General features: G+C 45.6%; 1 protein-coding gene across 2 annotated transcripts in view; it reads right to left on the minus strand.

Annotated features, from left to right (window-relative positions):
- Positions 1 to 26,486, minus strand: part of TRAF3IP1 (TRAF3 interacting protein 1) — a 67,821-nt gene that overhangs the window by 2,396 nt on the left and 38,939 nt on the right. For both annotated transcript variants that reach the window (XM_082658750.1, XM_082658751.1), the window contains exon 14: positions 251 to 474. In XM_082658750.1, coding sequence (XP_082514876.1) covers positions 251 to 474 — 224 coding nt within the window. The remainder of the gene's footprint in view (positions 1 to 250; positions 475 to 26,486) is intronic.

Below are 26,486 nucleotides of genomic sequence, written 5' to 3' on the forward strand. Positions count from 1 at the left end.
TCTGTTTTAATGTCTAAATCTCGTTTTTGAACACTGACTGCAGATCTTCTCTAACTGCTACAAAGAAATGCACGTTATGCTAGGAACGAAAAAGAAAAAGAAACGTGTTTCCTTCGGGGGAGGAGGTAAGAAAGAGAGGGTCGAGGGGCCGTGGGCTCTCGGGAGCCCTCCCCCTGGGCTGCGGGCACACGTGGGCCCCGGGCCCCGCCCCGCCCCCGCCCCGGCTCCCCCCCCCCCGCCCGGCCCCCACCTCTGCTCCTTCCGCAGGGCCTCAGCATGCTGCCGGTTCTCGCTGTGCCACAGCTGCAACTCGTTCTGCATGGCGTCGACGTCCTCCTGGATGTAGTCCATGATCTTGCCCAGGGGAAGTGCGCTCCTGCACAGGGTCTGGATGGACACACGGAGCTTCTCTATCTCCTTGGAGACTATGTCCTTCTCCTTCTTCCACGCCGACTCAAAGACGAGCAGTTTCTCCTACAGTCAGTGGGAAGAGAATGAAGAGAGAGCAACAGCCTCACTCCTAAGGCAGGACAGGGACTAATAAGGGCGGAAGGGGCGTGGGCGTGGGGACGGTGCCGGTTCGGGACCCACCGGGCTATGGGACACTGCTTCACGCCTGTGACCGCGAGACTAGGTCAGCAGTGGCCCGGGGTGCCAGGCCCTGTGTGAGCACGTCAGCAGCGCCCCGTAAGGCCCTGTCCCTGGAAGGCTGCCCGAGGGGCACATTTCTGTGGGGTAAGATTTTCATTTCCCAACTGGCCAGAAACTTACTGCCGCTCTTGTTACAAAAGCTCAGGCAGGGCCACTGATGATCTTCCCAAACCGTCTGGCGGGAAGGGGACCTGGCCCTGCATCTCACTCCTTCTGCACCACCCTCCCAGCTCGAACGACTCTGCAACCTGGCCTGCCAGGCCAGCGGAGGGCAGCTGCCAGCTGAGGAGAGGAGGGCCGCGAGGTGGAGAGAGGGAGGTGCGGTGTGCGGACGGAGGGTGCGGCCCTCGGCAGCACGGGGGCAGCAGGTGAGGTCGAGGAGGGCTGGCCTGGGCTGGCCGGTGGAGAGGCGACGGGGCCTGGGGCCCCGGCGGGCATCGAGGGTGCAGGGCTGGCGGGGGAGGGGCTAATGCACAGCAGGCGAAGGAGGTGACGATGGAGGCGACCAGGGAGCTCCATGCAGTTTTGGCCAGGAGTTCTTGGGCTCTTGGACAAGAAATATTTAATTCCCTTCGTATGAGGTTTTACCACAGACGTCTCTGAACTGCAAAAACTGATGTAAGAATCAACAAGCAGTTTGGGTCGGGAAACCTTTCCTGGGGAAATGAACAATGTTTAGCAAGTCCCCCCTGGGTGCCCCCACTCCACACAGGCTTTATCCACTGACACTGAGTCAGATGCATTAGGTTATAATTAATCAACGTCTTGTTTTATCTTTAAACTTCTTGTATTAAGTTAGAGAACCACTTGTGTCACTTCTAATTCCGGTTTCAGACCGTAGGCCCCAGGAGGGCAGGAACCCTGCATCTGGTCCATATAAGTGCTCCTTAAATATTTGCCAAATGAATAGATGAAGTGAGTAAGTAATTTCTGAGTCAAGATCCTAGCCTCGCTACGTCCTGGCCTTTGGCAAACACACGCAAAGCCTTAACATAATGCCTGGCACACAGACAGTGTTAAGTACACAGGACTACAGATAAAAGGCCAAGCTCACAGAACTAATAAGTGAGCTCTGCAAGGCTGCGGGATACAAGAGAAACATACGAAAATCAACTGTGTTTCTATTTACTGGCAGTGAACACACGGATACCAAAATTAAAAATACGATGCCATTTATAATTGCTCAAAAAAAAGGAATACTAGGTGTAAATCTAACCAAATATGTACAGAACTTGTATACTGAAAACTACACAATGTGGATGAAATAAATCAAAGGAGATCTAAAAAGAGAGAGCCATACCCTGTTCATCAACTGCAGGATTCAACATAGTAGAGATGTCAATCCTCCCCAAGCTGATATGTAGGTTTAATACAATTCTTACCAAAATCCCAAATTCTCTGTAGACATGGACAGGATTATCCTAAAACTTATATAGAAAGGCAAAGGAACTAGCATAGCTAAAACACTTTGAAAAAGAAGAAATAAGAGGGAAGAACCAGGCTACCCAATTTCAGGACTTCCCAGATAGCTACAGTAATCAAGACAGGGTGGTACTGGCAGGATGGACACACAGGTCAATGGAACAGAACAGAGAACCCAGAAGCAGATCCTCACAAATACGCCCAGCTGATGTTTGACGCAGGCGCACAGCAATCCAGCGGGGGAGACAGCCAGCCAACAGAAGGCACCGGAGCAACTGGACAGCCACAGGGAAAGTGAACCTTGACCTAAGTCTCACATCTTGTACAAAAATTAACTCAAAATGCATCACAGACTTAAATGTAAAACAGAAAACTATAAAACTTCTACAAAAAAAGCTAGAAGAAAATCCTTGGGATTTAGGGCCAGGCAAAGAGTTCTGACTTGACACCGAAAGCACGATCAATTAAAGGAAAAACTGATAAACTGGACTTCATCAGAATTAAAAACTGTCGCTGGGCAAGAAACCCTGTTGAGAGCATGCAAGAAAGCCTAGAGAGTGAGAGGACATATGTTCAAACCACAGACCTGGTGAAGGACTAGTACCTAGAATGTAAAAACTCTCAAAAGTCAACAGCAAAAAAAGCAAACAATCAAATTAGAAAACGGACAAAAGAACAGACATTTCACCAAAGGTGATATACAGAAGGCCAACGAGCACGTGAAAAGATGTTCAAAATCATTACCTATTAAGGAAATGGAAATTAGAACCACCATGAGATAACACTCCACACCTATCAGAATGTTTAAAACAAAAAACAGCGACCACGCCAAATGCTGGGAAGGGTGCAGAGAAACTGGATCCCCCATTCACGGCTGGTGGGAATGTAAAGTGGTGCAGCTGCTCTGGAAAACCAGTTGGCAGTTTCTTTAAAAGCTAAACGTGCAGCTACCATACGACCCAGCAATTGTACTCCTGGGCACTGATCCCAGAGAAGAGAAGACATGTTCACACAAAAACCTGTATAGGTATGTTTACAGAAGCTGTATTCAAGGAGCCAAAAACTGGACACAACCCAGATGCCCTTCAAGGAGTGAGTAGTTAAATAAACTATGCTACATCTGTATCGTGGAATACTACTTGGCAATAAAAAAGGAACGAACTGTTGATTCGCACAACAACCTGGACGGACCTTGAGAGAGTTATGCTGAGTGAAAAAAGCCAGTCTCAAAACTTACATGCTGCGGGCTTCCCTAGTGGCGCATTGGTTAAGAATCTGCCTGCCAATGCAGGGGACACGGGTTCGAGCCCTGGTCCGGGAAGATCCAATATGCTGCAGAGCAACTAAGCCCACGCGTCATAATTACTGAGCCTGCGCTCTAGAGCCTGTGAGCCACAATTACTGAGCCCATGTGCTGCAACTACTGAAGCCCGCACGCCTAGAGCCCGTGCTCTGCAACAAGAGAAGCCACCACAATGAGTAGCCTGCGCACCGCAACGAAGAGTAGCCCCCGCTCGCCACAACTAGAGAAAGCCCGCGCGCAGCAACAAAGACCCAACGCAGCCAAAAATAAATACAAATTTTAAAATAAAAAAAAAACAACTTACATGCTGCATGATTCCATTTATATAACATTCTTAAAATGATAAAACTATAAAAACGGAGAACAGATTAGTGGTTGCCAGGGGTTCAGGACGGGGTGGGGTGGAAGGTAGAGAATGGACTGTGGTTATACAAGGGCAACAAGAGGGATCCTTGTGATGCTGGAGATGTTGTACCTTGACTGTATCAAGGTCAGCATCCTGGGTGTCATATTGCACTCAGTTCTGTAAGATGTTATCAGTGGGAAAAACTGAGCAAGGTGTCCCTGGGATCTCTCTGTTATTTCTTACAACTGCATTTGAATCTACAGTTATCGCAAAATAAGTTTAATTAAGGAAAAAAGGTAGTAGCTATAAAAATGCTTTTAAATTACAATGCTAAATGACTAAAACGAATCAATACAATGACAAACGACTTCCCAGGAAAAACTGTGTTGTCTTTATTATATTGACTACTTACTTAGTTGAGACATTTAAAATTCTATTTAAACCGACTCATAATGATTATTAAGTAATTCCTATGTATTTGGCATCACGTTGTCTCTAACACAAAACTGTTTAGGGCACAGAACTTAGGATGGAGACTAACAGGCACAACGTCTTGCCAAACTGGCAAGTCCCAACGTGGATGAAGACAATAAGGGGTCATCTGTCAAAATCCTTCATGTTTCTGTGGCACAGAACCAAGCAGGATTGGGAACAGTAATCTTTTTTTTTTTTTTTTGGGGTACGCGGGCTTCTCACTGTTGCGGCCTCTCCCGTTGCGGAGCACAGGCTCCGGACGCGCAGGCTCAGCGGCCATGGCTCACGGGCCCAGCCGCTCCGCGGCATGTGGGATCTTCCCGGACCGGGGCACGAACCCGCGTCCCCTGCATCGGCAGGCGGACTCTCAGCCACTGCGCCACCAGGGAAGCCCGGGAACGCTAATCTTAAAGGTCATAATTCTAAGAGCCTCAGAATGTTAAACAAGACACATGTGGGCTTGGACTATGATGGTCGGGAGAGGCTTTGATTATTGCTGCAAAATATCAAAATTCTGGCATTTTTCAAACTTTCACTTAAAGTGGCAGGTGGGGTGGATAAGTCGAGCACTGATCATGTGCTTTGAAAGCACACTCCACTGACGACAGCCTCTGATTTACGCAGAGCTTCTACTGCTATATCAGCAACTTTCCAGACAAATACAACCATTATAAACCCTTGTTTTATAGACTTTTAATATGTACGGTAGAATTGGAGAATCCACCACCATACTCACCATACAGGAATTAGTCACATGAAATATACTTAATTTTTGAAAACAGAAGAGCAAAAAGTAACAAAACTGTATCATGATCCAAAATAGCACCTAAAACCGCCTAGAACACAAGAGGGCCTGTGGGTGAGGCACGAGCGGTCGGGACCGTGTGCTCTGCAGGGCCCCAGCCGGTCCCAGCCCGCCTCACCGCCTCCCATCTTTACGGCCCTGGGAGCTTGACGTGACCTCTCTGTACCTCGGTTTCCTCACCATAAAACAGAAGTAATAATATTTACCCTGCAGGTCAGATTAAGTGGGGTAATATAAAATAAGCAGCTCAGTGCCTCGCACAGAGTAAGCCCTCAGTAAACGGTAACCATTATAAATTGATCCACCATGAGGGACGGAGCCGCAAGGCCTGCAGGGGGAGCAGGCGAGTCCCTGCTTCAGTGCGGGCGCCGCCGCTCCAGGCAAGGCGACAGGCTGACAGGTACGCTGCTGTACTGTCAACACCAACCGACAAGCTGTGTGCCCAGCTGCAGGCGGACAAGTTCTTTCACCAAAAAATCATTTGCCTTCCTTCCTGACACATCCCCTTCCCCATCGCCACTTCATGAATAACCCAAACCATGAAATTAGCCCTTAAAAATCTTTACCGAAAGACTGCAGTGCTGAGCTCGGAGATCTGCAGCTCCTGCGTGTGGCTTGCCACGGGATCAGCTGCTACAGGTGACACAGAGGGGCGGCAGCTGTGTGTTGCGGGCACACACACCCGCCCGCCCTCCCGCCTGGCCGGCCCTCCGCCTGCCGCAGGCTGCATGCAGACTGTTTGCTCAGCTGGTAGCGTCTGGCCGGCCACTTCGCACGGGCGCTTCAGAAAAAGTGACTTTCCAAGAGTTTTCAGGTGAAGAGTTACTCCTGGGACTTAATATTATTTGCATTTACCACACACACACTTGTCCCCAGAACTGTGGGCATTTGTGTTTATAGTGCTTTTTAAATTTATAATGATTTATTATTATAAGTCATACACATAAAAACTGCTGACCTCCAAGATTTGTTTCTTTAAATTCCAATTACAATGCTTCAGGGCAAAAAGGTACTATTGTTAAAATAATGCTTGAAAGCCTGACCCTTAGATTCTGCTAGAAGTCTCTCAGAAGCCGGATCTGGGGTACGACACTGCCCTCCACGCTGCCGCTGATCTGAGGGGTCACGGACACTCCCGAGCAGAGCTCTACCCTACATGAAGCCAACCCGATAAACAAAGGCCTGATTAATTGGGGGGGGGAATAAATCAAAGAGTGTGAGTATTTGCTTTAAGTAACACACTCGCCCATGACTTCAGGAAGCGATTTATATACAACCTGTCAAAAGTTCATTGTCTTCGTAAACCGAGGAATGCCTGCATCCAAGTTACATGAGAGAAGCAGAGACCCACGGAATAATGATTCCAAGCGTCCTGTTCATCCAGAAATATTCCATCACCAAACTTCTCTGTAAACCACACATTCATTTCTAGTGTGGGTCAAACTGGTATCTTGAACGCACAGTAAAACAGTCTGGAATCAAACACTTTAACCTTTACACACACACACAGAAAAGCATCTAAGACACAAATGAACGGTTTAACAAAATGATAAAGTGACACCTGCAGCCAACATCTGGGTGAGGAAAGCAAACCCTGCCAGGGTCCCCAAAGCCCAAGGTCACTGTCAGTCTGCCGTCCCTGGTGTTCAAGTCCCAGGTCTGCATGACGGGCTCTGCTGTTTGCTGACCCGTGTGCCGGTCCTATGTGCACGGGACAAATGGAGTCACACATGTATCTGCATGTGTTGGACTCTGTTGCTCAACGCTGTACTTGAGAATCAACCATGTAATTACGAGCACACGCGTTCTGTTCATCTGCATTGCTGAATGGTTATGTCACCATATGAATACACCATGATTTATCCAACCACCCCACTGCTGGTGGACACTTGGGTGATTCTTGGTCTGGGGCCATGACAAACAAGGCCACTCGGAACAACCTTATACATTTGTCCTAATACACATAGGCACACAGGCACAGGATTCTCCACGGCATGCAACAAGAAGTGGCACTGCTGGGTCAACGGGTACGTATGTCACACAGTTTTCCAAAGTGCTTGTACCAATTTACATCAAATATTTTTCACAAGCCAGTATTTTACTTCTGTGCATATACAAGAACATCGACTCCGATGGCATTTCCACAATCTGACAGCTGCAGGTGTAACTACTGAACACTGGCAGCAGAGAGAAAACCGCCGGTCCAAGTCAGGGACACGCTGTTAAAAAAAACCTCCCAGCTGGTAAAATCTGCTCGCTGCAGCCACTACGGATAAGAAATAAACACGAGCAGGAAGCTTTTAGAACGTATGTATGAGAAGCTATATAGTGTGAGGTTCACTGATGTCCCACCTGTGCGACTGTCCACATAATCTTGGGCAAGATAACTCTTGTGCCTCAGTTTCCTAACCTAGAAAATGGGGATGACACCTATCTCATAAATTACTGGGAGGATTAAATGAAGTGATGTATGCAACTCCTTAGGGATAGTAAGTGCTCTATCAACGTCAGCTGTTGTTATAATTATATTGTCTACGACTGAGACTATCCGATGGGTAAGCTTCTACAGGAGAAGAAATGCATATAAGGAACTACCTAGAACCTGGTGCAGAGAGAAATCAAAAGATCATTAAATGTTAGCTACTTCTACAAACATTAACGTCCTTGGAAAGGAACGAGGAACCCCCTCGAAGACCGGTGTGTAAGATAAGAGTACAGAGGCTTGGCGTGGGGTCACTGCGGCTGAAGCCAAAGGTTACTGCACGGAACAGAGAAGACGTACCTTCAGCCTGGCCTTTCAGACTGACATGAAAATGGGAAGAATTTAAAAAATCATCTCGTCACATGCAGGACTGACCATGATGACACTAACAAAGCAGGCAACAGGGCAATGTAGAGCTCAGGTCCCCAGCCACAGTGATCCCTTCTCTGCTTAAAGTAATGAAAGTAAGTTAAGAATGTGACATTACTGGCCTAAACCCGGTCCTTTCAAACAGTCTCATGGAAGGCTACTCTCATACATTTATGCTTTCAGAAAAACTTCAGAATATTCCCGGCCAAATTCCCAAACATCCACTGAATGTTTACTGGAATTGCATTAAACTTACAAGTTAACTTGAGAGAAGTGACATCTCTATAATATTGAGTTTCCACCCAGAAACACAATGTCTCTCTCGACTTTTTCCAGACCTTTTATATTTCTTGGTAAAATTCTGTGGCTTCTCAGTACAGTTACTATAAATTCTTATTAAATGCACACATGCCTTGGAAACTTACATTTTTGTTTCCAGTTCTGGACGGGGGACTTGATATACATTGTTTCCAACCGGTTATTGCTGACATATAGGAAAAGTACTGACTTCTGTGTATTTATTTTGTCACTGGCCACCTTATAAATTTTTTACATAGTTTTAACTTTTAGGGGGTTGATTGACTCGGTAGACTGCTGTCATCTTCAAATGATGGTGACCCTGTCTCCTTTCCAGAATTCAACCTCATTTCTTTTTGTACCAGTTAGACAGACCCTCCAGAATATCTCAGCCAGGTTTCACTTCACATCCTTGTTCCTGAATTCCACGGAAACACCTGCAGCCCCTCCCTGCTGTGTAGGTTGCTGACTGCTCGTTGCAGGAACTCTCCCTCCTGTGGCCAGAGGAACCTTCCTACCCCTCGTTCACTGCAAGCCTGTAGCAATAATGGATGTTGAATTTTATATGTGCCATTTATTCTTGAGAGACAACCCACTCACTAGTGATTTTACCTGAGACACAACACACTCACTAGTGATTTTATTTGGTTCAAGAATAATTCCTTGGTTAAATGTACCGTAAGTAAGCTAAGTTCAAAGGATGCTACAACGGCTGACTTGAACTTTTTTTGACTGAAACAACTGACTCTTTCCTGGATGTGGCAGCCCAAAAGAAGAAGAAACACTGACTATTAAAGAAAATGGACAAAAATATATTTATCCACTAGGGAATAGGGTTTCCATTCCTAGAGTGTATTCTATTTCACTATTAATCATATAATCAAATATATGCTTTAGAAAAAAATAAGATTAGGAATTCGTAACCATGAACCTTTATTTTTGTATTTCTTTATCTTTGTTTAAATCTCTAAAATTCATTCTAGCTAGAGATTTTTAGGATTCTGCAATTCTTTTAAGCTACAGCAAGTAGATTCTGCCCAAATAACAGAACTGAAACCGAACTAGGGAACAACTATAAAACAGAACAAAATGTCAGAGGCAACCATGCTCAGGAGATGAAGAAAGGCAGTGGACGGCTCAGAGCTGGACAGGAGGACGCTCGGGCAGCCAGCCCACTCTCGCTCCGCTCTCCACGTGGGGACAGTCTCCCAACCGCGGCACAGAGTAGGGGGCCACCAAGCTTTGGAGACTCCACCACAAGGCAGCGGCTGTGCTGACTCTGCAGGCAGGGAGCCCTTGGAGAGGTCCAGCACACCACCAGAGCAAAACAAGCCAGTGTGGATGCACTGGAGAGGGAAAGAGAAACAGCCTGACTTCACCCACGGTGTCACTCCTCCCCGAGGTGGAGCAGCTTAGGGCCAAGAGAGACCACCATGGCTGACTTCCCCCGAGGGGGACAGTGAGAGCGCCGGGGTGGGCACTCCGCTTCCCCAGCTGTGCGGGAAGCTGCCAAGGAGGCTCCTTTCTCTCTCGCCCCATCCAGAGCCGTGGGCTGCATGCCTGGGGGCTCGGAGTGGCGGGGAGAGTGGCAGGTAGCTAAACTGATGCAGACCCTACTGCCCCCACTGCACACTCCACCAACAAGTCCACCTATACGAGCCGCTGGGGACGCCTCACCTACGGAGCCCCAGCTGGCCCATGGGTGGCCCCAGCGCTCAGCGTGCCTCACCCACACGCACTCCCACCCTGCGGCCACTCCTCTGTGTGATCCCCACGTGGTGAGAGCAAGCTCTGACGGACGGCTACTGAGCACGTGCAGAGAGCCAGCCTGAGTCTGTGGAGGGAGAGACCACAACCTTCAGCTTGAGCTCCACTCCTGGGAAAAGAAACAGAGGCTGTCATCACCCAGCCGGGAGCTACGGGGCAGAGAGACGGCACAGAAGCTGAGGAATTCTGCTGGAGGAGGGAGCAAGAAACAGCAAGAAACATGGGGCGAGCGTACGCATAGCAGATGAGAAAGCCTCAGAATCCCTAGCAGGGCTGGTGGAACTATTTATCACCCAACGTCAGTCAGTAAAGACTGGAGGAGAGGGCTGCTACTTCAAACGTGAAGACAGCAACATAAGACTCAAGCAACAGGGGGCTTCCTGGTGGCGCAGTGGTTGAGAATCCACCTGCCAATGCAGGGGACGTGGGTTTGAGCTCTGGTCTGGAAAGATCCCACATGCTGCAGAGCAGCTAAGCCCATGCGCCGCAACTACTGAGCCTGCGATCTAGAGCCCGCAAGCCACAACTACTGAGCCCACATGCCACAACTACTGAAGCCCACATGCCTAGAGCCCGTGCTCCACAACAAGAGAAGCCACCGCAATGAGAAGCCGGCACACCACAACAAAGAGTAGCCCCTGCTCACTGCAACTAAAGAAAGCCTGTGTGCAGCAACAAAGACCCAACACAGCCAACAATAAGTAAATAAGATAAATAAATTTTTAAAAAAAGACTCAAGGAACATGAAAAATCAAGAAAACATGACACCACCAATACTCGTCCAGTAACCAATACCAAAGACATGGAGAGCTCCAATTTACCTGATAAAGAACCCAAAATAGCTATTTTAAGGAAGTTCGATGAGCTGCAAAGAAACACAGACAGTTCAACAAATCAGGAAAATAACATAAGAAAAAAATGATAAGTTTAACAGAGAGATAGAAACAGAAGTTCTGGAGCTGAATAACACAACCAATGAAATGAAAAATGTGACGAGAGCATCAACAACAGAACGGTTCAAGCGGAAGAAGAATCTGTGACGTAGAAGACAAGACCTTCAAAATTACCCTGTCTGGGGGGAAAAGCATGGATGAAAAAGAGTGAAGAAAGCCTACGTGATCAATGGGCACCATCACGAGAAGCAATCTACAAACTACTGGAGTCCCAGAAGAAAAGAGGGAGAAAGGGGCAGAAAGCTTATTGAAAGAAATAATGGCTGAGAACTTCCCAAATCTGGAAGAAGATGTGGACATCCAAGTTCATGAAGCTCACAGTTCACCAAACAAACTTCACCTAAGGAGATCCTCTCCAAGACACACAATAATGAAACTGTCAAAAATCAAAGACAAGAAGAGACTCTTAAAGCAGCAAGAGAAGAGCGCCTTGCAACTTCCAGCTATCCCCATAAAGCAATCTGCAGATCTGCCAGCAGAAACCTTACAGGCCAGGAAAGAGGGGGACAAAATATTCAGAGAGATGAAGGAAAAAATTGCCAACCAAGAATACTCTATCCAGCAAAGCTGTCCTTCAGAAATGAAGGAGAGATAAGACTTTCTCAGATAAACAAAAGCTGAGGGAGTTCATCACCACTAGATCTGCCTTATAAGAAATGCTGAAAGGAGTTCTTCAGGCTGAAACTAAAGGACACTAATTAGTAACATGAAAACATGAAAACATACAATACACTGGTGAAGATAAGTATACTGTCAAATTCAAAATACTCTAATGCTGGCCTCTTGCCTTCGAAGATGGCCCACACTCTGCCTACGGAGTGTGTATCTCCCTGAATAAACCTGCTTTCGCTTTAAAAATAAATAGATAAATAGGTGCATGTATAAGTGCAATTATTTTTCTTGAAATGTAGTATTAACCAAATTTAAAACATTTCATCTGAAACAAAATGCTGATCTTGAAGGAAGCAATCTCAAGATGGGACCTCATAGTTCTTACGTCATGACATATAGTTACTCTTAGATTTATGGCTGTTAAATAAGAAGCCATAAAGTCTCAAAAATAGCATATTTGTCAACTGTAGACAATCCCGTGTAAATCGTGCCTTCTAAAGTGTCACAGACAGAGAAGAAATGTCACAAAGCCTTATCCATGTCTAGCGTTTCTGCTAAAGCCAAACGAAACAACAACAACAACAAAACTCTAGTACTGTAACGTGATGGAGGTATTAACCACTTAACTCTAGTATAAAGGTTCGAGGAAAGAAGTATTAAAAATAACTAAAGCTACAATAATTTGTTAATAAATACACAATATAAAAAGAGGTAGATCACAATATCAAAAACATAAGGGGGAGTAAAAGGGTAGAGTTTTTGTATGCAATTGAAGTTAAGCTGTTATCAGTGTAAAACAGACTGTTATATCTGTAAGATGTTTTATGTAAGCCTCAGAAAAAAACAAAGCAAAAAAAAAAAAAAAAGAAAAAAAAAGCAGAGCAAAAACCTACAGTAGATACACAAAAGATAAAGAGAAGAGAATCAAGGCACACCACTATGGAAAATCATGAATTCACAAAGGCAGGCAGAAAGAGAAGAAGAAAGGAACATGGGAATCAGAAAACAACAGGATGGCATTAGTAAGTCCTTACTTATTGTAATTACTCTACATGTAAATGGATTAAATTCTCCAAGCAAAAAGCACAGAGCGGACCCAGCAATTCCACTTCTGGGAACATATCTGAAGAAAATGAAAGCACATGTCAAAGAGCCATCTGCAGCCCCACGTTTATTGTAGCTCTATTCACAAAAGACGTGGAAACAACCTAAGTGTCCATCAACAGATGAATGGATAAAGAAGTTGTGGGATGGATGGATAGATAGTTATACACAGTGGAATATTATTCACCCACACAAAGGGAAGAAATCCTACCATTTGCAACAACACAGGTAGACCCTGGGGCATTATGCTAAGGGAAATACATCAGGCGGAGAAAGACAAATACAGTATGATGGGGGTAAGGGGAGAAGGAACTGGAGGAAGGTGGTCAAAAGGTACGAACTTCCAGTTATAAGACAAATAAGTACTGGGAATGTGATGTACAACACGATGGTTATAGCTAACACTGCTGTACAGTATATATGAAAGTTGTTAGGAGAATAGATTCTAAGAGTTCTCATCACAATGAAAAAATTTCTTTTTTTTTATCTATAAGAGATGATGGATGTTAGCTAACTTGTTATGGCAACCATTCCACGATATATTTAAGTCAAATCATTACACTGTACACCTTAAAAGTACACAGTGCTATATGTCGATTATATTTCAATAAAACTGGGAGAAAGAAGGCATAGAGTGGCTGGAAGGATAAAAAAAGAAAAACAAGACTCAAGTACCTGTTGCCTGCAAGAGACTCACTTCATCTTTAAAGATACACATAGGCTAAAAGTGAAGGGATAGAAAAAGATATTTCACAAAATTAGAAACCAAAAGAGAGCAAGGGTATCTATACTTGTATCAGACAAAATAGAGTTCAAGCCAAAAACTCTTAAGAAGAGACAAAAAAGGTCATTATATATACTGATAAAGGGGTCAATTCATCAAGAGTTTAAAACAACCATAAATATATATGCATATATATGCATTATAAATATATATGCACCCAACATCAGCACACCTAGGTATACTAAGCAAATACTAATAGGAGAGAGGAAGATAAACTCTTGGGCTCAAGCTGCCCCATCTGACCTAGAAGTTCCATGGAAACAGAATTCTGAAAAAGTATCAAGCCTCCTACTGAGTCCCGTCATCAAGGCAAGAAAACCAGTGGCCATTCTGTAAAGAGGATGGATGGCTCTGGGAGTTCCCTCAGACGACCAGACCGGAGGCGCCAGGCTCAACAGATGGAGAAAACTGGTATCAAGCACTCAGAGGAACTTAAATCTAAGAAGACATTCCCAGGAAGGACCCTTGCTTTCCATCCAAGGCATCTCCATGGCATCTCTATGGCTATAGCATTCACATTTAAGCATCAACTAATACATCTTCAGGGACATCAAAGTTATTAATATCCTTTTATGTCATTTTTATTACATCTCACATTCCTCTCATCTTTTTACAAGTCTATATTTGTTATTTAGATTTCTCAGGAGCTCAAGATTAAAAAGGTATGTGCAGGCATTTCTTGTAAAATATTGTTAGGATGATCTCACCTTGGGGAAGGGGGGAGAGCCATGGGGTAAGTGAGTAAGCTTGGAGTGGCTAGGCTCATGCAAGCCAGGGCCAGCAAGAAACAGTCCCTGCTCCTGAAACAGCAACCTGGGCAGACGCACCGGCGAGGAACAGGCCCCACTCCCTGCATGTCAGCAAGAGGAAGAAGCTATAACTGGAGCACACAGGCCACCAGGCAGGAGGTAGTGCATGTTCCCTATTGGTTAGGACGATGCTTTTAGGTCTGCCTCAAGTCCATAGCTCCACGGCCCCCCCACCCAAATGAGCCAGGTCCAAGAAGGCCACTGCTACCACCCAGGGATGGAGGGAGTGGACAGGCTCTTTCCTCCCCGGGCACTGACCCCAGGTCTTCTAAGGGTTTAATGGGATCAGCCCTTGTGCACAGGAACCAGAAGTGGAGGCTAAGCAACTCCTACCTCATCCCTCCAGGGGTCAGCGAACACCTGGCGCAGAAGCTTGAAGGCACCGTCTCATTCCTGGCTGTGCATCAGAATCACCTGGGGAAGTTTTTAAACATACGCACACCAGGATCCTGCCCGAAGACTGACCTAGGGGTGTGGGGCAGACCCAGCACCAACATTTAACAAGACCCTTTGGACAGGGCTAAGGCACAGACTGTTTGAGCAGATGTACCTTAAGGAAATTTCAAAGGATACAGGGTTCTAAAGTTCACTTGCTCTGTACTTTATAATCACCTCCCATGATGTAGGCAGTGGAAGCAAATGAATCTAGGTTTAAAAATACACTTTAGAAGTGCTTTTCTCTTTTCACTATCATCTCTGGAAATGCCCATTAGGATCCTTAAATTATTTTGCTTTCCTTTCCATCCCTTTACTAACTAACTGAATTTGCTACTTTAAATGTCTTGCTAAAATATTTATCATTTTCTATTGAGCCTACTGCTCCAATCTGTGCTTATAATTCTGGCTCCAGTTTTATTTTTTCATATTTAGACTTCTAAATTCTTACCATATCTAATGGCTCTAAAAATACCAGATACAATAATCACACCCAAATTAAGCATTAACCCCCGAAGGCAGTTACTGGGCTATGACCCCAGTGAATTTCACAGCTGCTGGCATGGGAAATGGAGAAGAAATCAACACTCAAGCCTGTAACTGGAAGTACCCGGATATCAGAGGTCTTCAGCAGAAAATACATTCCGCAGAATTCATGATCAGCATAAGCAGTGTGCCCAAGGCTAGGAGGAGCAAAGGAAATGCAAATAAAGGACGCTGGGTCCCAGACACCCTGAGGGCGCTGAGGACAGTGGCAAGAGTGCTGCAGGTGCCCTGCAGACACAGATGGCACAATTAGGTCTTCTTAAACCGGGACTCATTATTCTTCGCTCCTCCAGCACTCGAGTCAGTCCAAAAACACATTCTACAATTCCAGGTGGCCACCGATGCCATGAAGAGAATAGTCGGGTCGGACTCTCGTGGGTGAGGGGCTGGAGGGAGGACTGGTGTAGCCGGCAGGCAGGGAAGGCCTCTGAAGAGGCGACATGTGAGCGGGGACTTGAGCGGGGATTTCTGTGACAGGTCCTGATACTGGCCACCAGCCGAGAGGCCGGAAGCCGCCGGCCCACAGCACAACCCAGGGGAGGAGGCGGCTTGCCCCGCAGGAAAGCAATCAGGAAAGCAAGCCGCTAATTACACCCTGACAACAGCCCCGCCCCACCTCCTACGGACAGAGGGAGCACAGAGGGGACAAACCTCAGCTCTGGGATCCCGCCGAGCTCTCGCAGGGCAGCTGCACCCAGTGTCCCTCCCAGGGCTTCCCGGTGTGGGGGGTGGCAAGCTGACCCACGTGTGTAGGAGAAGGACCCCTACCCAGGCCTCACTGCCCACGACCTATGTGCCCCGCAGGCAAGAGCATGGGAACCTGTGACTGTCAGCAGCTGGGGACCAGGAAACCCTGTGAGCTCCGAGCTACTTGTTCTCAAGCTGTCGTCAGATAGGAAGTGAGCTCCTGCTTCTGATAGCAGCCCTGGGGAGAGGAGCCCCCGAGGGGACCAACCTCTGTCTGAGAGGAAGGAAGGGCACCCAGCCTCAAGGCTCCATGAAACCTCTGTGAACCAGATCAGTCCTCTGACTTAAACTGTCTAGGGCACAGGAAAAAAGCGAATTTTATAAAACCAACATAATCTTGATCGTAACACCTAATGACAATACACAGACACATTCGAACAAACACCCCAGGTTAATTTCACTTGAATAAAGATACAAACTTCTATTTTAAAATAGTAGTAAATTGAATATAGTTCTGCAGTGGACAAATAATAGTCTATGACCAAGCAAAGATTATTTTAGGAATGAAAGAATTGCTCAACATTAGGAATTCTATTAATATATGACAATCTCAACAGTTGCCAAAAAGATATTTGATAGCATTTAACGTCCATTTCTGATTTGATGCCTAGAACAGTGCCCAGGATATGGCAGGTGATCAATAAACGGCTGGTGAGTGAATGAACACTGACTTGGATTTTCTTTGGCTGCGCTATGCGCTGTGTGGGATCTTAGTTCCCTGAGCAGGGATGAACCCATGCCCCTTGCAGTGGAATCGCAAAGTCTTAACCACGGGACCACCAGGGAAGTCCCGAATACTGACTTCTGAAACAAAATAATTTATAATCATAAAACAAGTTTATATTAAGGTTTTTTTTTTAAGGGTAAATAAAAACTAGTAACAAGTGTCCAACTTAAGAAATTAAAAAACAAAACAGAAAAAACTCAAAGAGTAGAAGGAAGGAAATAAAGAAAACTTGAAATATCAGTAAAAAGTAAAATCAAAGATACAAAGTGAAGATCAGCAAAGCCACAATTCGGTGGTTTTAAGAGAGTGACAAATTTCTGTAAAAAGTGATTTTAAAAAAAAGGAAAAAGCACAAATAAGTAATATTATTAATTAAAAAAAAAAACTAAATTACAAATAGAGCAGATGTTTAAGAGTTCTATCAAAAGCTTTTTTGCGGGCTTCCCTGGTGGCGCAGTGGTTGGGAGTCTGCCTGCCAATGCCGGGGGCACAGGTCTGAGCCCTGGTCCGGGAAGATCCCACATGCCGCAGAACAGCTGGGACCGTGCACCACAACTACTGAGCCTGCGTGCCACAACTACTGAGCCCGTGTGCCACAACTACAGCAGCCCGTGTGCGTAGAGCCTGTGCTCCACAACAAGAGAAGCCACCGCAATGAGCCCACGCACCGCAACAAAGAGTAGCCCCCGCTCGCCACAACCAGAGAAAAGCCCGTGCGCAGCAACGAAGACCCAACGCAGCTGAAAAATAAATAAATAAAACAATAAAATAAATAAATTTTTTTTAAAATGCTTTTTTGCAATAAGCTTGATAGTTTATTTATTTATTTATTTATTGCAGTACACGGGCCTCTCACTGTTGTGGCCTCTCCCGTTGCGGAGCAACAGGCTCCGGACGCGCAGGCCCAGCGGCCATGGCCCACGGGTGCAGCCGCCCCGCGGCATGTGGGATCCTCCTGGACCGGGGCACGAACCCACGTCCCCTGCATCGGCAGGCGGACCCTCAACCACTGGCGCCACCAGGGAAGCCCCAAGCTTGATAGTTTAAAAGAAATTAATAACCAGAACTGACTCAGGAAGAAATAGAAGCCTGAATACGCCCATAATTAGTACAAAAATAAAAGCAGTAGTTTAAATTTTTCCCACAAAAGAAACACCACACTCGGATGGTTTCACAGGTGAGTCCCACCAAATTGTCAAGAAATATATCATTCCATCATCTACAATCTCTTCCAGAGAGAAGAAAAGGACGCTCCCCAATTCATTCTTAACCTGGGGACAAAAACAAGACGAAGACCACATGAGGAAGAAAATCAGGGGCCCATTTCACCCACGAATATAAGTGGAAAAATACTAATCAGCAACTAGAATCTAGCAGTGGATAAAAAAGATAGCAGATCACAGCAATGCTGGTTGTATACCAGGAACGTAAGAATAGTTTAATATGAGAAAAGCTATAAGTGACATTTATCAAATTAAAAGAAGACAACAGAATCATCTCAATCAATGCGGAAAGAACATTTAATAAAATCAACACCCATTCAAGATAAAAGCCCCATACTGGGAAAAATCGTACCTTCTCAACTTGTTTTTGCTACAACAATATCAGGAAGGGGTAGCTTCTAGAAGCATGTCCATTAAAAATCAGGAAGGAAACAAGATTGCTCACTCTCACGACTACTAGTTCATTACTGCCCCAGCCAGAGCAACTAAACCCTGAAAAGAAAACCGTGAGGACAGGGAAGGAGGTGAAGCCGCCTCGACTCGAGGTGGCACACGGGCTGGGGTCAGAAGGCCTGGGTGCGAGTCCCCGCTGCGCGCTGACCAGCCCCTCGGCCTCCTGGACCCCCCCCGTCTGCATCTCAATATCATCTACCTTAGTATCCAGTGGCTATTACAGCACAGACCACAAAAGCATCAACAGACGCATTTTGAACGTAATCAGTTTATCAAGGAAGCTGGTTATGAATCAACAGCACTCCTACCTACCAGCAACAAACAGAAAACAGTTTGTAAACATACAGCACTTACAATAACTGAACGAACTCTGGAGAACCCAGACAGAATCTAACAAGAGATGTGCACAACCTCTACAGAGAAGATCCTCAACATTCACGGGAAGACCCAAAAGGCGGCTAAGTAAACGCAGCATCTTGTGCGTGAACACACCCACTGAACCCAAGAAGCTGGTTATAACGTTTACACGGCAGTGGAAAGGGCCAGTAATAGCCAAGCTCCCAGACGTGGGGCCTTATTGTAAAGCTACAGGGACTGAAGCAGGGTGGACAGGGCAGGGCCAGCGAGACAGTGCAGCCCACAGCCCACAGCCTGGCCCACCGCCTGCTTTTCATACAGCCCATGAGCTGAGAATGGTGACCTTTCACTTTCTTAAACACTTGAAAAAATATTTAAAGAATAATACTCTGTGACACACACGAAAGTCCTATAAAATTCACATTTCAGTGTCCATAAATAAAAGTTGATTTACGGATACGTTCATGTGCGTGTTGTCTACGGCTGCTCTCACTACAATGGCCACATTGAGTACTGGGCACAGACTGCACGGCTCTCAGAGCCGAAAATATTTACTACCTGGCCCTCTACAGAAAAAGTTTGCTAGCCTCTCGTGTAGAGAATCCAGGAAGAGCCTTCATATACAGCAGAGGCAGCATTGCAGATCAGTGTGGAAAGGAGGAAGAACTGGGGGGAAAAATTGTAGCTCTACCTCAAGGAATACAGGAAAATCAACTCCACATGGATCAAGGACTTAAATGTCATAAGAAAGCATTAGTTTTTTAAAGAGAAGAAATACCTTTCTGGCCTTAGAAGAGACAAGGATTTCTTAACGAAGACACAGAAAGCACTAATGACAAGGGACAAGACTGAAGAATTTGACTAGATTAAAATTAAGAACTGAGTAATCAAGAGACACTGAAGAAGGACAAGGAAAAGTGAGTAAATGACGCCGTTCATGCGACTTGACCTCCCTTGACTCTCTACCCCACTACCTGCTACTGTGTTATTTTTCTATAAAGCTGATGTTTTGAAAGCTGTCTTAAGGATTTCACATTTAATTCTGTAGCCCATTCAAATTCTCTTTGCTTAACTGGTTTTAATGCTCAATTTTAATTCATTTTGTTCACACCAACGATACCCACTACAAACATGTGAGCCACATATGTAACTTAACATTTTCTTCTAGTTTCGTTAAAAAAGGGAAAGTAGGTGAAATTAACTTCAATGAATTTTTAATTAACATTGTCCAAAATCTTGTTTCAACATGCAGTCAATATAAAAATTACTAACGAGATGGTTTCTGTCTTCTTTCCTTCTATGTCTTTTATAAACCCGCTGCGTCTGTTAAGCTTACAGCACACTTTTCAGTTCAGACCAGCCACTTCCGGGTGCCCAAATGCATCTGACCAGTGGCTCCTGCACTGGTCAGGCCTACCTTCCCCTTTCCAGAGGGGTGGGCTTGGGCTGCTTTTTTGATCTCTTAGTTATCTAGACAGACTATATTTTAGGCAATCATTTTTTCCAAGAAGAACCCAAGAGCAATATTTTTTGAGCCCTCGCATTACCTGGGTACGTCTTTCATTATTTCTGCATATGAGACGCCAACCTGACTAAATAATAAGAACCTTGGGTCAATCTGTTTCTCTCCAAATGCTATAACCACTATTATTATTCCATTTTCTTCGGGCATTTAGGGCTGCTGAGAAGTGTAAAAGCAAATCTGACTTTGGTTCCTTTGAAAAGAACCTATTGGGGCTTCCCTGGTGGTGCAGTGGTTGAGAGTCCGCCTGCTGATGCAGGGGACACGGGTTCGTGCCCCGGTCCGGGAAGATCCCACGTGCCGCAGAGCGGCTGGGCCCGTGAGCCATGGCCGCTGAGCCTGCGCGTCCGGAGCCTGTGCTCCGCAATGGGAGAGGCCACAGCAGTGAGAGGCTCGCGTACCACAAAAAAAAAAAAAAAAAGGACCTATTGTTTCTTGCCCTACAGTATACCTATAGAATAGTTAAAAACAAACAAACAAACAAAACCTCAATCCCAACAATACTGCCAATATTGTGAGTTCTCTTTTTACCCAGAACATAACAGCCCTTTTAAGTGCAGGCCCACCGCAGGTTAAGCTTCTTGCTTTTGTGAAAGTACCAAAGCACCTCTTAAAAAGCATACTTTTATGTTTAACATCACATTAATCTAGGTCAGAAAACCATTTAAGTGTCATGCCTATCACACTTTACTTGGAAATCTGAATTACTGTTCAAACTGCAAACTTCCAAGTTGTGGCAGAAAACCGCAGAGCAAGGGGGCTGTGTGCCTGCTCTCCACCACCCGGCGGCCGGCGGTCAGGCCATCCAGGGCTCTGCGCCAGGAGAGCGCCACTGGAGGGGCTGGAAGCACCAGCCAGCAGTTAGTATGCGGCTCCCGAGGCCGCAGCCCCTCCTGTTCATTTCATCTCTGCCAAGGGCTTCCTCACATGTTAGCATTCCTTCTCCTCCATGTCCCTCTTTCTCTCCTAACTTTTGTTCAGTAGCTCTGAAATTCACCTAGTCAACAGGTAATGATCACTCACTTATGTCCAATACTATGCGAGCCACGGGAGGGGGAAATGAGATGCCTTACCTTATGAGATTCCCATCCGAGGGAACGCCAGTAAGTGGCCTTTCCTGGCTCCTTTCCCTCCTGAACCATTCAGCCCTGAAGCCACGAGGTGGGCAGAGCAAGGAAAGCATCTGCAGGGGTGGGAAGCCTCGCGGGCCCAGGGTGGGGAGGGGAAAGGGAGGAAGCGGGCAGCAGTCAACGCAGGCTGCAGAGAGGGCAGCCGTGCGGGGAGGCTGGCTAGTCCAGGAGTGACGGAGAGCTCGTCCACAGGGCAGCGGTCACACTGTTGTTCTGGCAAGGGCTGTTGGAACCCAAGGTGGGTGAAGAGGGCAGCCACACAGGCCAGGGGTGACAGCAGCAATGGGGACCGGCTACATGCAAGGGGGAGTCATGTATAAGCTCATCTACAAAGGAAAACGAGAGCCAGGTTTCACACTGTTGGAAAAGAGAAATACAAATACAGAAGCAGAAAACTGGCGCACACACACACACACTCACTCACACACTTTTCCTCTTTAGCTCTGACCAGCGAGAGGGCCTGAGAGCAGAAACACTTCAAAAGCAGTGAGCACACCTAGTGAGCAGATCGTGGTTTCTAAAGACCCTTCTCCACTGCACGGAACCAGGGCTGAGGCAGGGAAAGTACAGGCAAGGCCAAGAAAGGAAGAACTCAAAGAATGACAGGGGCAGAATGAAAGGACACAGAAGCCAGTCTGAAGGAGCCCCCACTGGCCAAATCAGAGGCCATCTGAGCGTTAAAATAACGATAAAACTAAATTGGAAACCATGAGCCCATAGTGATATAAATAATTAAAATGAAAGTTAGTGAAGAACAGGATACTTACGTGGTTCCAAAGCGCTTCCCCACAAAGTATTATTTACTACAAAAAGTAACCTGCCAGTGGAGAAGCCTGGCAGACACCGTGAGATCCGAGGCAGAACGGGACAGATTAAAACACATGCCCCGTGACGGGACCCAGTGAGAAGAGCAGGGCCTTGCTTCTGGGCTATTCCCGCCCAAGACGGTAACAATGGTAACAATGTAGCAGCGCTCATTTCCTGGGGAAGGTGGCCCTGTTGTAGTGCAGAGAATGCCCCTGTTCAGAGAACTTACTCAGGAAAGTATGCGGGAGTGATAACAGCAATTTGTTCTCAGAGAGTTCAGAGGGGAAACTTCTTTGTATTGTACGTGCAACTTTTCTCTAAGTGTAAGATTACTGTGAGAATTAACTGTGGCAACATATCCAGGCACGTGGCTCAGGGCCTGGCCCATAACAGAAGCTCACCAACCCCGGGGCACGATGACTGTTGCTGCCACCCCAGGATGGGCTTCGGAGAAGGCCTTCCTTCCCTAGAAGCTAAGCCGGCTTCACCCAGTCGAGGGCTGAATGTGGAGCCCAGACTAACCCGAGGAGCAGAGCGGGAGTGGCCCTGGAAGGAGGGCCATGACACACACTCCTTTTTCACTTTAAACATCCCCATCAGTCATCTCTGAAGTATCTGAAAGTGCTCAAAAGTGGTCCTCACAACTTTAAATGTCTTCTAAATCTGCTTTTCTTCAAAAGTAGCTTTTAAAATTATTTAAAAGTATTTTCTTTGCCTTGTTTAGCTGTTACTATTACAACATAATTGTCTATCATTTTTCACTGCAAGTGACTCTATCTGTAGTACGGTCAAGCTTTTAAAAGCTACCTGGAAACCTAATCAGTCTCAAAGATATTAATATGCGGAAATTACTCCTGAGTTTCAAAACCTAACAAATAAAACTTTTATAGCACACCTTGTCTGTAATATGCGGTACACATGGAAGAGTATTAGGATACAGTGTATTTATTTGTAAATAATTTATAAATAGCGATGTCTAAAAAATACACATTTCTACTTTATTTTAAGATCTGTTTTTCTTTAAGGGATTTAAGAATATTCTCTAAAATTTATAGCTTATGTAGAGCAAAACCCTGACATAAAACAAGCCCTTCACTAAGTGGCCATCAGTCCTGGCCTCTGTGACAAGGATTATGGAAAGGCTTTATTCGTCATTAAAGGGTTCCGCCTGCTGGGGAGAGAATGTTTTAGAGATTTGATTAGAAAACCTTGATAATGCTCCAATATGAAAAATTATACATGCGTCACTGCTGTAAGTAGGAAATCAAGTATTTCAATGCCAAGCATTTCAGTTTTCCTCGACTACAGCACCGCTGTGACCCGGACCCCAGGAGAGCGGCAGGGCCGTGCCCTTGGTTCCTCCAGCTCGGTCTCGCTGACATGGCCATGTGGCCCAGATTACATTAGAAGCTCAAGGAAACCTAATTTATTCATCCAGGTCTGGTCCTTCCAGCAACAGAGCTTCCCTGGAAGCTGCTTTTCAAGTCATAAGTAAACACATAGGAACAATAAAGAGAGGGGAACTAGCAAAATAAAATAAACGTGTTTCTCACTTAAAACAGTAAGCACAAATGGGTATGTTTCAGGATGGACCAAAATAACTAAGAATAAGAATAGTTACCAGGAAATAAATGTCTTTGTTTAAAGTGAAGACAAAGACATATGGATTTCAGGATTAAACCAGTTCTAGGAACGAGCTGCTCCACCCAATCCACACAGCACAGGTTCTGCCCCTGCAAACTGGGGGGTGGGGGAGGGGGCGGTTTCTGGTGAATCTGAGATGTGTCCCCAAGCAGCCCACGGGCCCTACTGCGTTAAGACCCTCTGCCCAGGAGCAGAATAAGAGCTGGGCCCCAGGCCTTGGGCGTGAGACCTCAGCAAGGTACGGAGACGCCCGGACCCCAACTTCCTCAGCAGTGCAGTCCTCCCCCAGTATCCGGGGATTGGTTCAGGCCCACCCCCGAACCCCAGACACCAAAATCTTCGGATGCTTAAGTCCCTTATGTAGAATGGCGAAGAGTTTGCATATAACCAAGTCACATCCTCCAGTATACTTTAAATCACCTCTAGATTATTCATAACACCTAATACAGTATAAATGCTACGTAAATAGCTGTAAATTTAATGTAAATGCCATGTAAACAGTTGCCAGCACTGCAAATTTAAGTTTTGCTTTTTGGAACTTTCTGGAATTTTTTTTTCTTGAAATATCTTCTGTCTGAGGTTGGTTGAATCTGTGGATTCAGACCCCACGGGTGCAGAGGGCCCACTGTAAATCATCGATGGTACCGGGCAGGGCTCGGCACAAGGTGGTGAGGTTACAGGAGATGCTGCATGGGGAACGTGACTCTCCTACCTCTGTCACCCACGGACCTGCAGTCCACCTGGACCAGCAGAGACAACTGGAGACCCGCCCTGCAAGGCTGCTCTATGCTGGGCTTCAGGGGACCAGGCCAGACCTGCACCAGCAGGCCAGCCGAGGCAGGCTGAGCCGGCAATGGCTCAGCTAGATCATTTTTACGCCACTCCTTGTAAGCCTTGATTTCTAATGTTTTTTTTTTTTTTTTTTCTTAAAAAACCGTTTCATGACATCTCATGGATATTTTCTAGTCTTCCTACCTGCACAAACTAGCGAGAATTACCCTTCAGTCAGGGCAGCGCACCTGCAGTCTCTTCCTGTCGACCGAGCCCGAGTCTGGCAGCTGGAGCTTCTGTGACGTGTGACGAAATCTCTCTTATTTGTCTACCTTCTGCTCCCAAGACTACCCCCTGCACTTTTCTACAGTCAGTTTGTGTAAACTCACTCTGAATCCTAACCCTAACCAACTGACGTCCACCCTGTGGCTTCCACAGCACAATCCCCTCCTGCCTTCATGAACGCGTCACAGTGAGTACAGTTAACCCCAGGCCCCACACTACCCCGTAACTGGATGTCCACCTACAGGCTCAGGCTGTCAAGATCCGTCAAACTCAAGGTATTTTTTATGCAAAGCACAGAACTTTGGAATTGAGGCCAAAATTACTTAGCGTGACAGAACTAAAATCTAGGAAAGTATAGATACAATATGATATGAATTTTAAGTTGACATTTTGAGTAAAAATATTTGTCACATCATTCACTGAGTAAACATATTAAAGAGATGATGACCATTCAATTTGGAAATGTTTATAGGACTATAGCTAATTCTTATAATCCAAGTTGTTAAGTCACATATATATTTTTTCAGGTAAAGTTTCCTCATCCACATAACAAACCACATCACAGGATATAGAGAGAAGGCCTACGTCCTCATAATTATCTTCACAAAGTTCAGATACAGACAATGTTTTGATGGTTCCTAAACCACTTTTGTGGTCTATAATATATCCATGGTATATTATCTGTAAGTATTTTGAAGTGATACTGTTGATAATTCTGTTTTAAGTTTTTTTTTTTTTTTTTTTTTTTTTTGCGGTATGCGGGCCTCTCACTGCTGTGGCCTCTCCCGTTGCGGAGCACAGGCTCCGGATGCGCAGGCTCAGCAGCCGTGGCTCACGGGCCCAGCCGCTGCGCGGCATGTGGGACCTTCCCGGACCGGGGCACGAACCCGTGTCCCCTGCATCGGCAGGCAGACTCTCAACCACTGCGCCACCAGGGAAGCCCCTGTTTTAATTTTATATTCAAAACTCCAAATCCCCAGCCTGTGTATTGGAAAACACTGCACTACTTGGGAATGTAAAACTATCCCCTTATTTCCAAATAAAGAAAGAAAGAAATACAAAAACCCTGTAACTCTTCATGATTACAATCAATTTCAGGGGTTCCCCAGTTTAGCTATTAAAAGTCTCACCAGTGAAGAAATATCGTAGCATACGTTCCCTTTTATTTCTTTCATAGCAATTTAAACAGGAACAATATTCTTAGCAAAAGAACATCCAATAATACTAGGACCATGAACTTCCAAACTAAGAATACATTTATCAGGCGCAGGATTTCAGTTAAGCAGGGATTTGGAATAGCAGTTTTCTAACAGGGTTAAGAAATTTGTAATGAAATTGCACCATCTAGCTACCAAAATAAGAAATAACTTGACGATCTATCCAGATCACCAAAGGAAAAGAGAACACGACCGAGACCCCTGACTTTCATATAAGAATTTAGGTAATTACTATTAGCTATATTCTACTTATTACAATTAAAATATAACATGTTTGTGATAAGATCATTTTATCCATCAAGAGGCATTTCAAGATACAAGAGGTTCTCATATGCCCAAATAAGTGCTTCTCTAAGACAGTCATCCATAATCTCTATGATGTGTGGGTGCTACCTTAGGTCCTTATGACAGCTTTCCTTCAGAAGGGCAGTGAAATACATACAT

The sequence above is a fragment of the Grampus griseus genome (assembly GCF_964374135.1).
Source record: "Grampus griseus genome assembly, chromosome: 7".
Classification (NCBI taxonomy): domain Eukaryota; kingdom Metazoa; phylum Chordata; class Mammalia; order Artiodactyla; family Delphinidae; genus Grampus; species Grampus griseus.